This window comes from Oncorhynchus keta, chromosome 10 (genome assembly GCF_023373465.1).
Source record: "Oncorhynchus keta strain PuntledgeMale-10-30-2019 chromosome 10, Oket_V2, whole genome shotgun sequence".
NCBI lineage: Eukaryota > Metazoa > Chordata > Actinopteri > Salmoniformes > Salmonidae > Oncorhynchus > Oncorhynchus keta.
The window spans coordinates 81,731,649-81,754,148 of record NC_068430.1 but is presented as its reverse complement, the minus strand read 5'-3'; the positions used below and the strand labels follow the sequence as shown (position 1 = coordinate 81,754,148).

General features: G+C 41.5%; 1 protein-coding gene across 14 annotated transcripts in view; it reads left to right on the top strand.

Moving 5' to 3' along the window:
• The window catches only part of LOC118382630 (adhesion G protein-coupled receptor E5-like), a 207,545-nt gene that overhangs the window by 168,768 nt on the left and 16,277 nt on the right, over nucleotides 1-22,500 (top strand). For 13 of the 14 annotated variants that reach the window (XM_052528507.1, XM_052528508.1, XM_052528511.1 and 10 more), the window contains 6 exons: nucleotides 17,200-17,243; nucleotides 17,373-17,483; nucleotides 17,719-17,872; nucleotides 18,174-18,293; nucleotides 19,351-19,589; nucleotides 21,443-21,628. In XM_052528507.1, the coding sequence (XP_052384467.1) occupies nucleotides 17,200-17,243; nucleotides 17,373-17,483; nucleotides 17,719-17,872; nucleotides 18,174-18,293; nucleotides 19,351-19,589; nucleotides 21,443-21,628 (854 nt within the window). The remainder of the gene's footprint in view (nucleotides 1-17,199; nucleotides 17,244-17,372; nucleotides 17,484-17,718; nucleotides 17,873-18,173; nucleotides 18,294-19,350; nucleotides 19,590-21,442; nucleotides 21,629-22,500) is intronic. The other variant, XM_052528515.1, reaches the window with a different exon arrangement.

The following is a 22,500-nucleotide window of genomic DNA, read 5'->3' as shown; positions in this document are numbered from 1 at the left end:
GAGCCCTCTCCTGTACTCCCTGTTCACCCTTCACCCACGACTGCGCGGCAACGCACGCCTCCAATTCAATCATCAAGTTTGCGGACGACACAACAGTGGTAGGCTTGATTACCAACAACGACGAGACGGCCTACAGGGAGGAGGTGAGGGCCCTCGGAGTGTGGTGTCAGGACAATAACCTCACACTCAATGTCAACAAAACTAAGGAGATGATTGTGGACTTTAGGAAACAGCAGAGGGAACACCCCCCTATCCACATCGATGAAACAGTAGTGGAGAGGGTAGTAAGTTTTAAGTTCCTCGGCATACACATCACAGACAAACTGAATTGGTCCACTCACACAGACAGCATCGTGAAGAAGGCGCAGCAGCGCCTCTTCAACCTCAGGAGGCTGAAGAAATTCGGCTTGTCACCAAAAGCACTCACAAACTTCTACAGATGCACAATCGAGAGCATCCTGGCGGGCTGTATCACCGCCTGGTACGGCAACTGCTCTGCCCACAACCGTAAGGCTCTCCAGAGGGTAGTGAGGTCTGCACAACGTATCACCGGGGGCAAACTACCTGCCCTCCAGGACACCTACACCACCCGATGTTACAGGAAGGCCATAAAGGCCATAAAGATCATCAAGGACAACACCCACCCGAGCCACTGCCTGTTCACCCCGCTATCATCCAGAAGGCGAGGTCAGTACAGGTGCATCAAAGCTGGGACCGAGAGACTGAAAAACAGCTTCTATCTCAAGGCCATCAGACTGTTAAACAGCAACCACTAACATTGAGTGTCTGCTGCCAACACACTGACTCAACTCCAGCCACTTCAATAATGGGAATTGATGGGAAAGGATGTAAAATATATCACTAGCCACTTTAAACAATGCTACCTAATATAATGTTTACATATCCTACATTATTAATCTCATATGTATACGTATATACTGTAACTCTATCATCTACTGCATCTTTATGTAATACATGTATCACTAGCCACTTTAACTATGCCACCTTGTTTACATACTCATCTCATATGTATATACTGCACTCAATACCATCTACTGTATCTTGCCTATGCTGCTCTGTACCATCACTCATTCATATATCTTTATGTACATATTCTTTATCCCCTTACACTGTGTATAAGAAATTTGTTTTAGAATTTTTAGTTAGATTACTTGTTGGTTATTACTGCATTGTAGGAACTGGAAGCACAAGCATTACGCTACACTCGCATTAACATCTGCTAACCATGTGTATGTGACAAATAAAATTTGATTTGATTTGATTCTTTATCTAACATAACATAACATCTATCTATATCTAACATAACATAACATCTATCTATATCTAACATAACATAACATCTATCTATATCTAACATAACATCTATCTATATCTAACATAACATCTATCTATATCTAACATAACATCTATCTATATCTAACATAACATCTATCTATATGTAACATAACATAACATAACATCTATCTATATCTAACATAACATAACATCTAACTATATCTAACATAACATCTATCTATCTATATCTAACATAACATAACATCTATCTATATCTAACACAACATAACATCTATCTATCTATATCTAACATAACATCTATCTATCTATATCTAACATAACATCTATCTATCTATATCTAACATAACATAACATCTATCTATCTATATCTAACATAACATCTATCTATCTATATCTAACATAACATAACATCTATCTATCTATATCTAACATAACATCTATCTATCTATATCTAACATAACATAACATCTATCTATCTATATCTAACATAACATCTATCTATCTATATCTAACATAACATCTATCTATCTAACATAACATCTAACATCTAACATAACATCTATCTATCTATATCTAACATAACATCTATCTATCTATATCTAACATAACATAACATCTATATCTATCTATCTATATCTAACATAACTATAACATCTATATATCTATATCTAACATAACATAACATCTATCTATATCTAACATAACATTTATCTATCTATACATAACATAACATCTATCTATCTATATCTAACATAACATCTATCTATATCTAACATAACATCTATCTATCTATATCTTCATAACATAACATCTATCTATATCTAACACAACATAACATCTATCTATCTATATCTAACATAACATCTATCTATCTATATCTAACATAACATCTATCTATCTATATCTAACATAACATCTATCTATCTATATCTAACATAACATCTATCTATATCTAACATAACATAACATCTATCTATCTATATCTAACATAACATCTATCTATCTATATCTAACATAACATCTATCTATCTATATCTAACATAACATAACATCTATCTATCTATATCTAACATAACATCTATCTATATCTAACATAACATCTATCTATCTATATCTAACATAACATCTATCTATATCTAACATAACATTTATCTATCTATATCTAACATAACATCTATCTATCTATATCTAACATAACATAACATCTATCTATATCTAACACAACATAACATCTATCTATCTATATCTAACATAACATCTATCTATCTATATCTAACACAACATAACATCTATCTATCTATATCTAACATAACATCTATCTATCTATATCTAACATAACATAACATCTAACTATATCTAACATAACATCTATCTATCTATATCTAACATAACATAACATCTATCTATATCTAACACAACATAACATCTATCTATCTATATCTAACATAACATAACATCTATCTATCTATATCTAACATAACATCTATCTATATCTAACATAACATCTATCTATCTATATCTAACATAACATAACATCTATCTATATCTAACATAACATCTATCTATCTATATCTAACATAACATCTATCTATCTATATCTAACATAACATAACATCTATCTATCTATATCTAACATAACATCTATCTATCTATATCTAACATAACATCTATCTATCTATATCTAACATAACATAACATCTATCTATATCTAACACAACATAACATCTATCTATCTATATCTAACATAACATCTATCTATCTATATCTAACATAACATCTATCTATCTATATCTAACACAACATAACATCTATCTATCTATATCTAACATAACATAACATCTATCTATATCTAACATAACATCTATCTATCTATATCTAACATAACATCTATCTATCTATATCTAACATAACATCTATCTATCTATATCTAACATAACATAACATACATCTATCTATAAAATAACATATATCTATCTATAACATACATTATATTTATCTATAACATAACATCTATCTATATCTAACATAACATCTATCTATCTATATCTAACATAACATCTATCTATCTATATCTAACATAACATAACATCTATCTATATCTAACATAACATTTATCTATCTATATCTAACATAACATAACATCTATCTATCTATATCTAACATAACATCTATCTATCTATATCTAACATAACATCTATCTATCTATATCTAACATAACATCTATCTATCTATATCTAACATAACATAACATCTATCTATCTATATCTAACATAACATCTATCTATATCTAACATAACATAACATCTATCTATCTATATCTAACATAACATAACATCTATCTATCTATATCTAACATAACATCTATCTATCTATATCTAACATAACATCTATCTATCTATATCTAACATAACATCTATCTATATCTAACATAACACATCTATCTATATCTAACATAACATAACATCTATCTATATCTAACATAACATTTATCTATCTATATCTAACATAACATCTATCTATATCTAACATAACATCTATCTATATCTAACATAACATCTATCTATCTATATCTAACATAACATCTATCTATATCTAACATAACATCTATCTATATCTAACATAACATCTATCTATCTATATCTAACATAACATCTATCTATCTATATCTAACATAACATCTATCTATCTATATCTAACATAACATCTATCTATCTATATCTAACATAACACCTATCTATATCTAACATAACATCTATCTATCTATATCTAACATAACATCTATCTATCTATATCTAACATAACATCTATCTATATCTAACATAACATCTATCTATATCTAACATAACATCTATCTATCTATATAACATAACATAACATCTATCTATCTATATCTAACATAACATCTATCTATCTATATCTAACATAACATAACATCTATCTATATCTAACATAACATCTATCTATCTATATCTAACATAACATCTATCTATCTATATCTAACATAACATCTATCTATCTATATCTAACATAACATAACATACATCTATCTATAAAATAACATATATCTATCTATAACATACATTATATTTATCTATAACATAACATAACATCTATCTATATCTAACATAACATCTATCTATATCTAACACAACATCTAACATAACATAACATCTATCTATATCTAACATAACATCTATCTATATCTAACATAACATCTATCTATATCTAACATAACATCTATCTATATCTAACATAACATCTATCTATCTAACATAACATCTATCTATCTATAACATAACATCTATCTATCTATCTATCTATCTATCTATCTATCTATCTATCTATCTATCTATCTATCTATCTATATCATAACATCTATCTATCTATAACATAACATCTATCTATCTATATAACATAACATCTATCTATCTATATCTAACATAACATCTATCTATATCTAACATAACATCGATCTATATCTACCATAACATTTATTTATTTGATTTATTTCACCTTTATTTAACCAGGTAGGCAAGTTGAGAACAAGTTCTCATTTACAATTGCGACCTGGCCAAGATAAAGCAAAGCAGTTCGACACATACAATGACACAGAGTTACACATGGAGTAAAACAAACATACAGTCAATAATACAGTATAAACAAGACTATATACGATGTGAGCAAATGAGGTGAGCTAAGGGAGGTAAAGGCAAAATAAGGCCATGGTGGCAAAGTAAATACAATATAGCAAGTAAAACACTGGAATGGTAGATTTGCAATGGAAGAATGTGCAACGTAGAAATAAAAATAATAGGGTGAAAAGGAGCAAAATGTATAAATACAGTAGGGGGAGAGGTAGTTGATTGGGCTAAATTATAGGTGGGCTATGTACAGGTGCAGTAATCTGTGAGCTGCTCTGACAGTTGGTGCTTAAAGCTAGTGAGGGCGATAAGTGTTTCCAGTTTCAGTGCTTTTTGTAGTCCGTTCCAGTCATTGGCAGCAGAGAACTGGAAGGAGAGGCGGCCAAAGAAAGAATTGGTTTTGGGGGTGACTAGACAGATATACCTGCTGGAGCGTGTGCTACAGGTGGGAGATGCTATGGTGACCAGCGAGCTGAGATAAGGGGGGACTTTACCTAGCAGGGTCTTGTAGATGACATGGAGCCAGTGGGTTTGGCGACGAGTATGAAGCGAGGGCCAGCCAACGAGAGCGTACAGGTCGCAATGGTGGGTAGTATATGGGGCTTTGGTGACAAAACGGATTGCACTGTGATAGACTGCATCCAATTTGTTGAGTAGGGTATTGGAGGCTATTTTGTAAATGACATCGCCAAAGTCGAGGATTGGTAGGATGGGTCAGTTTTACAAGGGTATGTTTGGCAGCATGAGTGAAGGATGCTTTGTTGCGAAATAGGAAGGCAATTCTAGATTTAACTTTGGATTGGAGATGTTTGATATGGGTCTGGAAGGAGAGTTTACAGTCTAACCAGACACCTAAGTATTTGTAGTTGTCCACATATTCTAAGTCAGAGCCGTCCAGAGTAGTGATGTTGGACAGGCGGGCAGGTGCGGGTAGCCATCAGTTGAAGAGTATGCATTTAGTTTTACTTGTATTTAAGAACAGATGGAGGCCATGGAAGGAGAGTTGTATGGCATTGAAGCTTGCCTGGAGGGTTGTTAACACAGTGTCCAAAGAAGGGCCAGACGTATACAGAATGGTGTCGTCTGCGTAGAGGTGGATCAGAGACTCACCATCAGCAAGAGCGAACTCATTGATGTATACAGAGAAGAGAGTCGGTCCAAGAATTGAACCCTGTGGCACCCCCATAGAAACTGCCAGAGGTCCGGACAGCAGACCCTCCGATTTGACACACTGAACTCTATCAGAGAAGTAGTTGGTGAACCAGGCGAGGCAACCATTTGAGAAACCAAGGCTGTCGAGTCTGCCGATGAGGATGTGGTGATTGACAGAGTCGAAAGCCTTGGCCAGATCAATGAACACGGCTGCAAAGTAATGTTTCTTATCGATGGCGGTTAAGATATCGTTTAGGACCTTGAGCGTGGCTGAGGTGCACCCATGACCAGCTCTGAAACCAGATTGCATAGTAGAGAAGGTATGGTGAGATTCGAAATGGTCGGTAATCTGTTTGTTGACTTGGCTTTCGAAGACCTTAGAAAGGCATGGTAGGATAGATATAGGTCTGTAGCAGTTTGGGTCAAGAGTGTCCCCCCCTTTGAAGAGGGGGATGACCGCAGCTGCTTTCCAATCTTTGGGGATCTCAGACGACACGAAAGAGAGGTTGAAAAGGCTAGTAATAGGGGCGGCAACAATTTCGGCAGATAATTTTAGAAAGAAAGGGTCCAGCTCTTTCAGAACATCAGCTGAACGGATTTGGGAGAAGGAGAAATGATAACGGACCTACATGTATGTTCTCTCTCATCTGTCCAGTTGTTAACTCAAATCAAATCAAATGTTATTTGTCATTATGTTATGCGCCGAATACATCAGGTGTAGTGTTGTACCTTACAGTGAAATGCCGAATACAACAGGTGTAGTAGACCTTACAGTGAAATGCTGAATACAACAGGTGTAGTAGACCGCACAGTGAAATGCTGAATACAACAGGTGTAGTAGACCTTACAGTGAAATGCCGAATACAACAGGTGTAGTAGACCTTACAGTGAAATGCTGAATACAACAGGTGTAGTGTTGTACCTTACAGTGAAATGCTGAATACAACAGGTGTAGTGTTGTACCTTACAGTGAAATGCTGAATACAACAGGTGTAGTAGACCTTACAGTGAAATGCTGAATACAACAGGTGGAGTAGACCTTATGCTGACTGATAAGCCTTTAACCAACAATGCAGTTTTAAGACAAATAAGTTTACAAAAATAGATAAGTAAAAAAATAATAATAATAATAATAATTAAAGAGCAGTAGTAAATAACAATAGCGGGGCGAAATACAGGGGGTACCGGTACAGAGTCAATGTGGAGGCTATATACAGGGGGTACCGGTACAGAGTCAATGTGGAGGCTATATACAGGGGGTACCGGTACAGAGTCAATGTGGAGGCTATATACAGGGGTACCGGTACAGAGTCAATGTGGAGGCTATATACAGGGGTACCGGTACAGAGTCAATGTGGAGGCTATACAGGGGGGTACAGAGTCAATGTGGAGGCTATATACAGGGGTACCGGTACAGAGTCAATGTGGAGGCTATATACAGGGGGTACCGGTACAGAGTCAATGTGGAGGCTATATACAGGGGTACCGGTACAGAGTCAATGTGGAGGCTATATACAGGGGTACTGGTACAGAGTCAATGTGGAGGCTATATACAGGGGTACCGGTACAGAGTCAATGTGGAGGCTATATACAGGGGTACCGGTACAGAGTCAATGTGGAGGCTATATACAGGTGGTACCGGTACAGAGTCAATGTGGAGGCTATATACAGGGGTACCGGTACAGAGTCAATGTGGAGGCTATATACAGGGGGTACCGGTACAGAGTCAATGTGGAGGCTATATACAGGGGTACCGGTACAGAGTCAATGTGGAGGCTATATACAGGGTGTACTGGTACAGAGTCAATGTGGAGGCTATATACAGGGGTACCGGTACAGAGTCAATGTGGAGGCTATATACAGGGGGTACCGGTACAGAGTCAATGTGGAGGCTATATACAGGGGGTACCGGTACAGAGTCAATGTGGAGGCTATATACAGGGGGTACCGGTACAGAGTCAATGTGGAGGCTATATACAGGGGGTACCGGTACAGAGTCAATGTGGAGGCTATATACAGGGGTACCGGTACAGAGTCAATGTGGAGGCTATATACAGGGGTACCGGTACAGAGTCAATGTGGAGGCTATATACAGGGGGTACCGGTACAGAGACAAAGTGGAGGCTATATACAGGGGTACCGGTACAGAGTCAATGTGGAGGCTATATACAGGGGTGGTACCAATGTGGAGGTACAGAGTCAATGTGGAGGCTATATACAGGGGGTACCGGTACAGAGTCAATGTGGAGGCTATATACAGGGGGTACCGGTACAGAGTCAATGTGGAGGCTATATACAGGGGGTACCGGTACAGAGTCAATGTGGAGGCTATATACAGGGGTACCGGTACAGAGTCAATGTGGAGGCTATATACAGGGGGTACCGGTACAGAGTCAATGTGGAGGCTATATACAGGTCAATGTGGAGGTACAGGGGGTACCGGTACAGAGTCAATGTGGAGGCTATATACAGGGGTACCGGTACAGAGTCAATGTGGAGGCTATATACAGGGGTACGGTACAGAGTCAATGTGGAGGCTATATACAGGGGGTACCGGTACAGAGTCAATGTGGAGGCTATATACAGGGGTACCGGTACAGAGTCAATGTGGAGGCTATATACAGGGGTACCGGTACAGAGTCAATGTGGAGGCTATATACAGGGGGTACCGGTACAGAGTCAATGTGGAGGCTATATACAGGGGGTACCGGTACAGAGTCAATGTGGAGGCTATATACAGGGGTACCGGTACAGAGTCAATGTGGAGGCTATATACAGGGGGTACCGGTACAGAGTCAATGTGGAGGCTATATACAGGGGTACCGGTACAGAGTCAATGTGGAGGCTATATACAGGGGGTACCGGTACAGAGTCAATGTGGAGGCTATATACAGGTACAGAGTCAATGTGGAGGCTATATACAGGGGTACCGGTACAGAGTCAATGTGGAGGCTATATACAGGGGTACCGGTACAGAGTCAATGTGGAGGCTATATACAGGGGTACCGGTACAGAGTCAATGTGGAGGCTATATACAGGGGTACCGGTACAGAGTCAATGTGGAGGCTATATACAGGGGGTACCGGTACAGAGTCAATGTGGAGGCTATATACAGGGGGTACCGGTACAGAGTCAATGTGGAGGCTATATACAGGGGGTACCGGTACAGAGTCAATGTGGAGGCTATATACAGGGGGTACCAGTACAGAGTCAATGTGGAGGCTATATACAGGGGGTACAGGTACAGAGTCAATGAGGAGGCTATATACAGGGGGTACCGGTTGAGTCAATGTGGAGGCTATATACAGGGGGTACCGGTACAGAGTCAATGTGGAGGCTATATACAGGGGGTACCGGTACAGAGTCAAAGTGGAGGCTATATACAGGGGGACCGGTACAGAGTCAATGTGGAGGCTATATACAGGGGGTACCGGTACAGAGTCAATGTGGAGGCTATATACAGGGGGTACCGGTACAGAGTCAATGTGGAGGCTATATACAGGGGTAACGGTACAGAGTCAATGTGGAGGCTATATACAGGGGTACCCGTACAGAGTCAATGTGGAGGCTATATACAGGGGGTACCGGTACAGAGTCAATGTGGAGGCTATATACAGGGGTACCGGTACAGAGTCAATGTGGAGGCTATATACAGGGGTACCGGTACAGAGTCAATGTGGAGGCTATATACAGGGGTACCGGTACAGAGTCAATGTGGAGGCTATATACAGGGGGTACCGGTACAGAGTCAATGTGGAGGCTATATACAGGTGGTACCGGTACAGAGTCAATGTGGAGGCTATATACAGGGGTACCGGTACAGAGTCAATGTGGAGGCTATATACAGGGGTACCGGTACAGAGTCAATGTGGAGGCTATATACAGGGGTACTGGTACAGAGTCAATGTGGAGGCTATATACAGGGGGTACCGGTACAGAGTCAATGTGGAGGCTATATACAGGGGGTACCGGTACAGAGTCAATGTGGAGGCTATATACAGGGGGTACCGGTACAGAGACAAAGTGGAGGCTATATACAGGGGGTACCGGTACAGAGACAAAGTGGAGGCTATATACAGGGGGTACCTGTACAGAGTCAATGTGGAGGCTATATACAGGGGTACCGGTACAGAGTCAATGTGGAGGCTATATACAAGGGGTACCGGTACAGAGTCAATGTGGAGGCTATATACAGGGGTACCGGTACAGAGTCAATGTGGAGGCTATATACAGGGGGTACCGGTACAGAGTCAATGTGGAGGCTATATACAGGTGGTACCGGTACAGAGTCAATGTGGAGGCTATATACAGGGGTACCGGTACAGAGTCAATGTGGAGGCTATATACAGGGGTACCGGTACAGAGTCAATGTGGAGGCTATATACAGGGGTACCGGTACAGAGTCAATGTGGAGGCTATATACAGGGGGTACCGGTACAGAGTCAATGTGGAGGCTATATACAGGGGTACCAGTACAGAGTCAATGTGGAGGCTATATACAGGGGGTACAGGTACAGAGTCAATGAGGAGGCTATATACAGGGGGTACCGGTTGAGTCAATGTGGAGGCTATATACAGGGGTACCGGTACAGAGTCAATGTGGAGGCTATATACAGGGGTACCGGTACAGAGTCAAAGTGGAGGCTATATACAGGGGGACCGGTACAGAGTCAATGTGGAGGCTATATACAGGGGTACTGGTACAGAGTCAATGTGGAGGCTATATACAGGGGTACCGGTACAGAGTCAATGTGGAGGCTATATACAGGGGTACCGGTACAGAGTCAATGTGGAGGCTATATACAGGGGGTACCTGTACAGAGTCAATGTGGAGGCTATATACAGGGGGTACCGGTACAGAGTCAAAGTGGAGGCTATATACAGGGGGTACCGGTACAGAGTCAATGTGGAGGCTATATACAGGGGGTACCGGTACAGAGTCAATGTGGAGGCTATATACAGGGGGTACCGGTACAGAGTCAATGTGGAGGCTATATACAGGGGGTACCGGTACAGAGTCAAAGTGGAGGCTATATACAGGGGGTACCTGTACAGAGTCAATGTGGAGGCTATATACAGGGGTACCGGTACAGAGTCAAAGTGGAGGCTATATACAGGGGTACCGGTACAGAGTCAATGTGGAGGCTATATACAGGGGTACCGGTACAGAGTCAATGTGGAGGCGATATACAGGGGTACCGGAACAGAGTCAATGTGGAGGCTATATACAGGGGGTACCGGTACAGAGTCAATGTGGAGGCTATATACAGGGGGTACCGGTACAGAGTCAATGTGGAGGCTATATACAAGGGGTACCGGTACAGAGTCAAAGTGGAGGCTATATACAGGGGGTACCGGTACAGAGTCAATGTGGAGGCTATATACAGGGGGTACCGGTACAGAGTCAATGTGGAGGCGATATACAGGGGGTACCGGAACAGAGTCAATGTGTGGGGGCACCGGTTTGTTGAGGTAATTGAGGTAATATGTACATGTAGGTAGATTTAAAGTGACTGCATCAATAATAAACAGAGAGTAGCAGCAGTGTAAAGGAGAGGGAGGGGGCAATGCAAATAGTCTGGGAGCCATTTGAATAGCTGTTCACGAGTCTTATGGCTTGGGGCTAGAAGCTATTTAGACTCTTGGACCCAGAGAGAACAACCAATGACTAGGTTGGCTGGAGTCTTTGACAAGTTTTATGGCTTTCCTCTGCCACCGCCTGGTATAGAGGTCCTGGATCTGAGGACCCATTTCAGTCTCCTGGGGGGGCAATAGGCATTGGCGTGACCTCTTCACAAATGTCTTGTTGTGTTAGGACCATGATAGTTTGTTGGTGATGTGAACACCAAGGAACTTGAAGCTCTCAACCTGCTCCACTACAGTCCTGTTGATGAGAATGGGGGCGTGCTCGGTCCTCCTTTTCCTGTAGTCCACAATCACAATAACTGTCATCCAAATGAAAGGTAGACAGTCAGTGAGCATCTAAAATTCCAAAAGCAATGGATATTTTGGATAATTGGATGCCGAGGTATTGCGAAAGTATTCGGCCCCCTTGAACTTTGCGACCTTTTGCCACATTTCAGGCTTCAAACATAAAGATAAAAATCCAGCTTTAAACTTCTTCACAACAGTATCTCGGACCTGCCTGGTGTGTTCCTTGTTCTTCATGATGCTCTCTGCGATTTTAACGGACCTCTGAGACTATCACAGTGCAGGTGCATTTATACGGAGACTTGATTACACACAGGTGGATTGTATTTATCATCATTAGTCATTTAGGTCAACATTGGATCATTCAGAGATCCTCACTGAACTTCTGGAGAGAGTTTGCTGCACTGAAAGTAAAGGGGCTGAATAATTTTGCACGCCCAATTTTTCAGTTTTTGATTTGTTAAAAAAGTTTGAAATATCCAATAAATGTCGTTCCACTTCATGATTTTGTCCCACTTGTTGTTGATTCTTCACAAAAAAATACAGTTTTATATCTTTATGTTTGAAGCCTGAAATGTGGCAAAAGGTCGCAAAGTTCAAGGGGGCCGAATACTTTCGCAAGGCACTGTATATATCCAATTTTAAGTGTAGTCCTCCGGACCTCGTTGAAGCCAAATGCGGCCCACTTGGCAAAATGACCCCCTGAACTAGGCTGTTAGAGAGGTCACTACCCTCACTGAAGGGTAACGGACTATATAAGGGACTATATAAACTGATCTGAGTGTGACCCCCTGAACTAGACTGTTAGAGAGTTCACTACCCTCACTGAAGGGTAACGGACTATATAAGGGACTATATAAAGTGATCTGAGTGTGACCCCCTGAACTAGACTGTTAGAGAGTTCACTACCCTCACTGAAGGGTAACGGACTATATAAGGGACTATATAAACTGATCTGAGTGTGACCCCCTGAACTAGACTGTTAGAGAGTTCACTACCCTCACTGAAGGGTAACGGACTATATAAGGGACTATATAAAGTGATCTGAGTGTGACCCCCTGAACTAGACTGTTAGAGAGTTCACTACCCTCACTGTTCCCAATACTACTTCCTCAAACAGAGGTTACTGTTGTGCCACTGCAAACCGCCCCATAAGGACAGGTCTAGGTTCAGTTACTGTGTAAGCCTGGATAATGATGATCAGTAAGGGACTATGTAAACTGATCTGAGTGTGGTGCTTATATTACAGTAGGGACTTTCCTCTGTTGCTGTAGATACCGTTATTCCACTGGCAGCTTCCTCTTTCTAGTGTTGAGGCCCAAATGACACCCTATTCCCTATATAGTGCACTACATTAGACCAGGGCCCTATTCCCTGTATAGTGCACTACATTAGACCAGGGCCCATAGAGCACTATACAATAGGTTGTCATTTGGGATGCGTCCTAGGATGGTTACCATGGAAACCTGTCATCACTGGTGTGCTGTGGGTTTCTGGGTGTTTTAATCTCCACCTCAACTTCCTCTCTGTCTCATGTCTTCATTTATATCTTAGTTAGTTGGTATCTAATGGTTAACATGGTTACCCATGGCAACAACTTTAATCTACTATTGTGGTGTTGTTGTGGTATGGTGTTGTGTTGTGTTGGGGGGTGTGGTGTGTAGTGTTGTTGTGGTGTGTATTGTGGTGTGTGGTGTGTTGTGATGTGTTGTGTTGTTGTGTTGTATTGTGGTGTAGTGTTGTGGTGTGTAGTGTTGTGGGGTGTGTTGTGTAGTGTTGTTGTATTGTGGTGTGTGGTGTGTTGTGTGTGGTGTGTAGTGTTGTTGTATTGTGTTGTGGTGTGTGTTGTGTTGTGGTGTGTTGTGTTGTGGTGTGTGGTGTTGTTGTTGTGGTGTGGTGTGGTGTGTGTGTTGTGTTGTTGTGTTGTGGTGTGTTGTGGTGTGTTGTGTTGGGGTGTGTGGTGTGTTGTGGTGTGTAGTGTTGTTGTATTGTGGTGTGTTGTGATGTGTTGTGTTGGGGTGTGTGGTGTGTTGTGGTGTGTGGTGTGTGGTGTGTGGTGTGTTGTGGTGTTGTGGTGTGTGGTGTGTGTTGTGGTGTGTTGTGGTGTGTGGTGTGTTGTGGTGTGTGGTGTGTTGTGGTGTGTGGTGTGTGTGTGGTGTGTGGTGTGTTGTGGTGTGTGGTGTGTTGTGGTGTGTGGTGTGTTGTGTGTGTGTGGTGTGTGTGTGTGGTGTGTTCTATTGTCATTGTGTTGTGTTGTATTTGTATTTATTAAGGATGCCCATTAGTTCCAGTCAAGGCAGCAGCTACTCTTCCTGGGGTCCAGCAACATTAAAGCAGTTTAAAAACATTACAAAACATTCACAGCAGATTTCACAACACACTAAGTGTGTGTCCTCTGCATGTCTGTTATCATGTGTGTGTGTGCATGTCTGTTATCATGTGTGTGTGTGTGTACATGTCTGCTATCATGTGTGTGTGTGTGTGTGTGTGTGCATGTCTGTTATCATGTGTGTGTCTGTGCATGTCTGTTATCATGTGTGTGTGTGTGTGTATGCATGTCTGTTATCATGTGTGTGTGTATGTCTGTTATCATGTGTGTGTGTATGCATGTCTGTTATCATGTGTGTGTGTATGCATGTCTGTTATCATGTGTGTGTGTGTGCATGTCTGTTATCATGTGTGTGTGTATGCATGTCTGTTATCATGTGTGTGTGCATGTCTGTTATCATGTGTGTGTGTGCATGTCTGTTATCATGTGTGTGTGTATGTCTGTTATCAGGTGTGTGTGTGTGTGTGTGTGTGTGTGTGTGTGTGCATGTCTGTTATCAGGTGTGTGTGTGTGTGTGTGTGTGTGTGTGTGTGTGTGTGTGTGTGTGTGTGTGTGTGTGTGTGCATGTCTGTTATCAGGTGTGTGTGTGTGTGTGTGTGTGTGTGTGTGTGTGCATGTCTGTTATCATGTGTGTGTGTGCATGTCTGTTATCATGTGTGTGTGTGTGTGTGTGTGTGTGTGTGTGTGTGTGTGTGTGTGTGTGTGTGTGTGTGTGTGTGTGTGTGTGTGTGTGTGTGTGTGTGTGTGTGTGTGTGTGTGTGTGCATGTCTGTTATCATGTGTGTGTGTGCATGTCTGTTATCATGTGTGTGTGTGCATGTCTGTTATCATGTGTGTGTGCATGCATGTCTGTTATCAGGTGTGTGTGTGTGTGTCTGTTATCATGTGTGTGTGTGTATGCATGTCTGTTACCGTGTGTGTGTGTATGCATGTCTGTTATCATGTGTGTGTGTGTGCATGTCTGTTATCGTGTGTGTGTGTGTGCATGTCTGTTATCGTGTGTGTATGCATGTCTGTTATCATGTGTGTGTGTGCATGTCTGTTATCATGTGTGTGTGTGCATGTCTGTTATCATGTGTGTGTGTATGCATGTCTGTTATCATGTGTGTGTGTGCATGTCTGTTATCATGTGTGTGTGCATGTCTGTTATCATGTGTGTGTGTGCATGTCTGTTATCATGTGTGTGTGGGTTCATGTCTGTTATCATGTGTGTGTGTATGCATGTCTGTTATCATGTGTGTGTGTGCATGTCTGTTATCATGTGTGTGTGTGTATGTCTGTTATCATGTGTGTGTGCATGTCTGTTATCATGTGTGTGTGTGTGTATGTGTGTGTGTCTGTATTCTGTTATCGTGTATGTGTGGTCATGTCTGTTATCATGTGTGTGTGCATGTCTGTTATCATGTGTGTGTGGTCATGTCTGTTATCATGTGTGTGTGTATGCATGTCTGTTATCATGTGTGTGTGTGCATGTCTGTTATCATGTGTGTGTGTGCATGTCTGTTATCATGTGTGTGTGTGCATGTCTGTTATCATGTGTGTGTGGTCATGTCTGTTATCATGTGTGTGTGTATGCATGTCTGTTATCATGTGTGTGTGTGCATGTCTGTTATCATGTGTGTGTGTGCATGTCTGTTATCATGTGTGTGTGTATGCATGTCTGTTATCATGTGTGTGTGTGCATGTCTGTTATCATGTGTGTGTGTATGTCCACACTGTTCCATAATTTTTATCCATTTTTTAAACTTACTTGATGTGGAAGAGATTTCCATGTAGTCATGGCTCTGTGTAGTACTGTGTGTTTCCTGTAGTCTGTTCTGGACTTGGGTATTGTGAAGAGACCTCTAGTGGCATGTCTTGTAGTCTGTTCTGGACTTGGGTATTGTGAAGAGACCTCTAGTGGCATGTCTTGTAGTCTGTTCTGGACTTGGGTATTGTGAAGAGACCTCTAGTGGCATGTCTTGTAGTCTGTTCTGGACTTGGGTATTGTGAAGAGACCTCTAGTGGCATGTCTTGTAGTCTGTTCTGGACTTGGGTATTGTGAAGAGACCTCTAGTGGCATGTCTTGTAGTCTGTTCTGGACTTGGGTATTGTGAAGAGACCTCATGTAGTGGCATGTTGTGTTGTCTGTTGGGTGTTGTACCTCTAGTCTGACTTGTATTGTGTGGCATGTCTTGTGGGTTATCTGACTAGTATGAAGATACACATCAATTGTTGTTGTGGTGCAGAAAAGACAGAGGTGTGTTATTTGTCATTGTGTTGTTGTGCAGGTGGGATTGTTTAGTTGCGTAGGTGTGATTGTGTTGTGTCCTGTTGTGTTGTGTTGCGTTGCGTTGCGTTGTGTTGTGTTGCGTTGCGTTGCGTTGCGTTGCGTTGCGTAGTGTTGTGTTGTGTTGTGTTGTGTTGTGTTGTGTTGTGTTGATCCAGGTGTGATGGTGTTGTGTTGTATTGTATTGTATTGTGTTGTGTTGTGTTGTGTTGTGTTGTGTTGTGTTGTGTTGTGTTGTGTTGTGTAGTGTTGTGTTGTGTTGTGTTGTGTTGTGTTGTTGTGTTGTGTTGTGTTGTGTTGTGTTGTGTTGTGTTGTGTTGTGTTGTGTTGTGTTGTGTAGTGTTGTGTTGTGTTGTGTTGTGTTGTGTTGTGTTGTGTAGTGTTGTGTTGTGTTGTGTTGTGTAGTGTTGTGTTGTGTAGTGTTGTGTTGTGTTGTGTTGTGTGTGTTGTGTTGTGTTGTGTTGTGTTGTGTTGTGTAGTGTTGTGTTGTGTTGTGTTGTGTTGTGTTGTGTTGTGTAGTGTTGATCCAGGTGTGATGGCAGTGTTTTGTGTTTCCTTCAGTACTGACATGTGACCAGTTTAAAGGGGATGAGACTCCTGGACAGGTGAGTTGAAAACCCAAGCACCTCTGTTTTAATTAATACTTTCAAGAACTATCTTCTGACAATACAATATATGTCCTGCTATAAATGTTTTTACTCACATGAAGTCAATGAACTTCTCCTCTCTCTCAGAATGTCCCAGGTTTAGCTGGTCTCCTGTCTCTGATGAGGAACAGCTGTCTGGCTTTAAGTAACTCTGGGGAAGCAGCCGGAGGTAGACTGACTGGAGAGGTGTTACTGGAGGTAAACCAGTACACACACACACACACACACACACACACACACACACACACACACACACACACACACACACACACACACACACACACACACACACACACACACACACACACACACACACACACACACATTCACAAAAACACACACCCACACACGGTGCAATCATGCATCCATGTAAACATATACACCTCGTTCACTCACTCACTTCCTGTTTTCTGTTTCCACTTCCTGTGTGTAGAATGTCTTCACGCAGGTAGACAGTTTCCTGTCTCAAGGTATCCTAAGCAACAGCCGTGAGGTGAGTAGGTTGCTCGGCGCTGTGGAGGACGCCATGAAGCTCATAGCGCCGCAGCTCAGAGACAACCACACCACCATGGAAACAGACCACACAGGTAACACACACACACTCCTGAACACACACACACACACACACACACACACACACACACACACACACACACACACACACACACACACACACACACACACACACACACACACACACACACACACACATGCACACACACACACACACACACGAACATGCACACACACACACACACACACACACACACACACACACACACACACACACACACACACACACACACACACACACACATGAACGTACATACACTCCTGAACACACTCACACACATCCTCCTTCACCTTTCTCCTTGTCCTTGTACACAGAGGCTGAGATTGCAGTGAGGAGGGGACAGACTCCGCCCATTGGGACAATCAGCCTGGCCAATGACAACGCTCGACTGGACACGAGCTGGGAGACAGCCACCGGCAACGGGACGTACCCAGGTAGGATACTCTTCATCATCATCATCACCATCATCATCTCGGCCATTCCTCACAGACCTCAATTATTAAGCTATTTTTATTTATGGTAGTGCACATGTACCGCAGGTCATTGTGGACCTGTTCCCTCAATCGAATTTGGTTAATACACAAAGTAAAAGCCTCCTTCCTAGTGAATCTGTTTAGAATAACCAAGCTCCTATTATTGATATATACTAAGTATTTAGAACATCAAGTCAAAGATATCTTACATCTTACAAGATATCTTAAATCCCCCACATTTGTGAATAAAGATCTCGTCACCACCTCTGTTGTGTACCAGTTCACCACTGGCCTGAAATAAACCCTCAATTCAGAGGTCAGGTCTTTGTCTTACGGATCCTGGATCTGCCCGTGCACGGTTTTCAGCAGTTCCTTGGGAAGACAGACTCCTTACGCACATACTTTCACACACGAACAGACTCCTTACGCACATACTTTCACACACAAACAGACTCCTTACGCACATACTTTCACACACAAACAGACTCCTTACGCACATACTTTCACACACGAACAGACTCCTTACGCACATACTTTCACACACAAACAGACTCCTTACGCACATACTTTCACACACAAACAGACTCCTTACGCACATACTTTCACACACGAACAGACTCCTTACGCACATACTTTCACACACAAACAGACTCCTTACGCACATACTTTCACACACAAACAGACTCCTTACGCACATACATTCACACACAAACAGAATGTATCCTATACACATACTGAAATTAGAATAATTTCATGACTCTCATCAATTTCATACAATTATATGGTTTCAGGGTGGAATATTCTAATCATTCATTTAAACATATAAATTCCCTCAACACTAAGTACTCTGACTTGTAGTACCAAAACTATCAATGTTGCCCAGAAATATTGGATTCTGGATTTTCTGTTTATTCCCTAGTTATTCCTGGAATCTTCCAAACAGGAAACCTGAAAAATCTGAGAATTCTGGGAAAGTTACAAGACATTCTGGTAACTTGTTTCTTTCTGTGCTCCACAGGTTTCTCTCTGGCTGGGTTGGTGTGTTACAAGGGAGTGGAGAGATCTGTCAACGACTCCTTCCAGTACCTCACAGACACAGACACAGACACAGACACAGACACAGACACAGACACAGCAACCGCCACGGCGTCAAAGCCTAACTACCAGATCAGTTCCAAGGTGGTAACAGCTTTTGTCAGTAACCCAGCAACAGAACACCTCACCCAGCCTGTCATCCTCACCTTCAGACATCTACAGGTAGCATTTAATAATATTATAATAGCTGATGTTAATATATGATGCATGTAAATATTGTAACATATTATAATCGTACATCTACAGCTAGGACTTTTTCATATCCTGACAATGTCCTAACATAATCACGATGGCCTAACATAATCACAATGGCCTAACATAATCACAATGGCCTAACATAATCACGATGGCCTAACATAATCACAATGGCCTAACATAATCACGATGGCCTAACATAATCACGATGGCCTAACATAATCACGATGGCCTAACATAATCACAATGGCCTAACATAATCACAATGGCCTAACATAATCACAATGGCCTAACATAATCACGATGGCCTAACATAATCACAATGGCCTAACATAATCACAATGGCCTAACATAATCACGATGGCCTAACATAATCACGATGGCCTAACATAATCACTATAGCCTAACATAACCACGATGGCCTAACATAACCACGATGGCCTAACATAATCACGATGGCCTAACATAATCACGATGGCCTAACATAATCACGATGGCCTAACATAATCACAATGGCCTAACATAATCACGATGGCCTAACATAATCACGATGGCCTAACATAATCACGATGGCCTAACATAATCACGATGGCCTAACATAATCACGATGGCCTAACATAATCACAATGGCCTAACATAATCACAATGGCCTAACATAATCACGATGGCCTAACATAATCACAATGGCCTAACATAATCACGATGGCCTAACATAATCACGATGGCCTAACATAATCACAATGGCCTAACATAATCACAATGTCCTAACATAATCACAATGGCCTAACATATCGACGATGGCCTAACATAATCACAATGTCCTAACATAATCACGATGGCCTAACATAATCACAATGGTCTAACATAATCACAATGGCCTAACATAATCACTATGGCCTAACATAATCACAATGGCCTAACATAATCACGATGGCCTAACATAATCACGATGGCCTAACATAATCACGATGGCCTAACATATCGACGATGGCCTAACATAATCACAATGTCCTAACATAATCACGATGGCCTAACATAATCACAATGGTCTAACATAATCACAATGGCCTAACATAATCACTATGGCCTAACATAATCACGATGGCCTAACATAATCACGATGGCCTAACATAATCACAATGTCCTAACATAATCACGATGGCCTAACATATCGACGATGGCCTAACATAATCACAATGGCCTAACATAATCACGATGGCCTAACATATCGACGATGGCCTAACATAATCACAATGGCCTAACATAATCACGATGGCCTAACATATATGGCCTAACATAATCACAATGGCCTAACATAATCACGATGGCCTAACATAATCACAATGGTCTAACATAATCACAATGGCCTAACATAATCACTATGGCCTAACATAATCACGATGGCCTAACATAATCACGATGGCCTAACATAATCACAATGTCCTAACATAATCACGATGGCCTAACATATCGACGATGGCCTAACATAATCACAATGGCCTAACATAATCACGATGGCCTAACATATAATGGCCTAACATAATCACAATGGCCTAACATATCACGATGGCCTAACATAATCACAATGGCCTAACATATCGACGATGGCCTAACATAATCACAATGGCCTAACATAATCACGATGGCCTAACATATCGACGATGGCCTAACATAATCACGATGGCCTAACATATCGACGATGGCCTAACATAATCACAATGGCCTAACATATCGACACTCTTGCTGCCTTCTGAAATGAAGAAACATTTCTCTAAGAAGTTCTTAGCCTCTCTCTCTCTCTCTCTCTCCCCCAATCCCAGGTGAGTGCAGAGTCATCAGAAATGAACTATACCTGTGTGTTCTGGTCGGAGGGGCGTGTCCAGGAAGAGGGAGGGGCGTGGTCAAGTCGTGGCTGTACCAAAGTCACGTCAAACGCTACACACACCGTGTGTTCCTGTTCCCACCTTAGCAGCTTTGCTGTTCTCATGGCCCTCTACCCTGTACAGGTACACACACACACACACACACACACACACACACACACACACACACACACACACACACACACACACACACACACACACACACACACACACACACACACACACACACACACACACACACACACACACACACACACACACACACACACACACACACACACACACACACACACACACACACACACACACACACACACACACACACACACACACACACACACACACACACACACACACACACACACACACACACACACACACACACACACACACACACACACACACACACACACACACACACACACACACACACTCACACACACACACATACACACACACACACACCGGATGATGTCAAGATAATGCTCCTTCAGACATTAATGAGCGACGACGGACGTGGTGAATATAACTCTTTGTTCAGCAATGTTGAAATGTACAGTGATAGAATTCAGAACACGGGCCGTTCTTGCAGTGTTCTCCCTGTACAATAAGTCAGAACCGTGGGATAAATAAAGGGGGCATATAGACAATGAGAGCTCTTACAATATTCCATGATTACGTTTCTCTAAAACAGGTTATAGGCTACATGTGCACCACCAAGTCAGAACGGTAGGTGAAATAAAGAGGTGAAAATAGACCAAATTACTAGAGTGAGGCACATTGAACACCGTTTGGGTCTTTGATGTCAAAAAAGATACACTTCAAATAACACTATTCTATTATAGAATGTTGCGTGTGCTGAATTTGCGTGTATGTGCCAAGTGCCACCGCTACTATCAGTAGCATTGTCAAAACTATACACAAAAAGTTATAAAGTAAGCGGCCACGAACGATGTGTTTACAATCCTGCGTTGTTACAAATGGGCCAAATTATT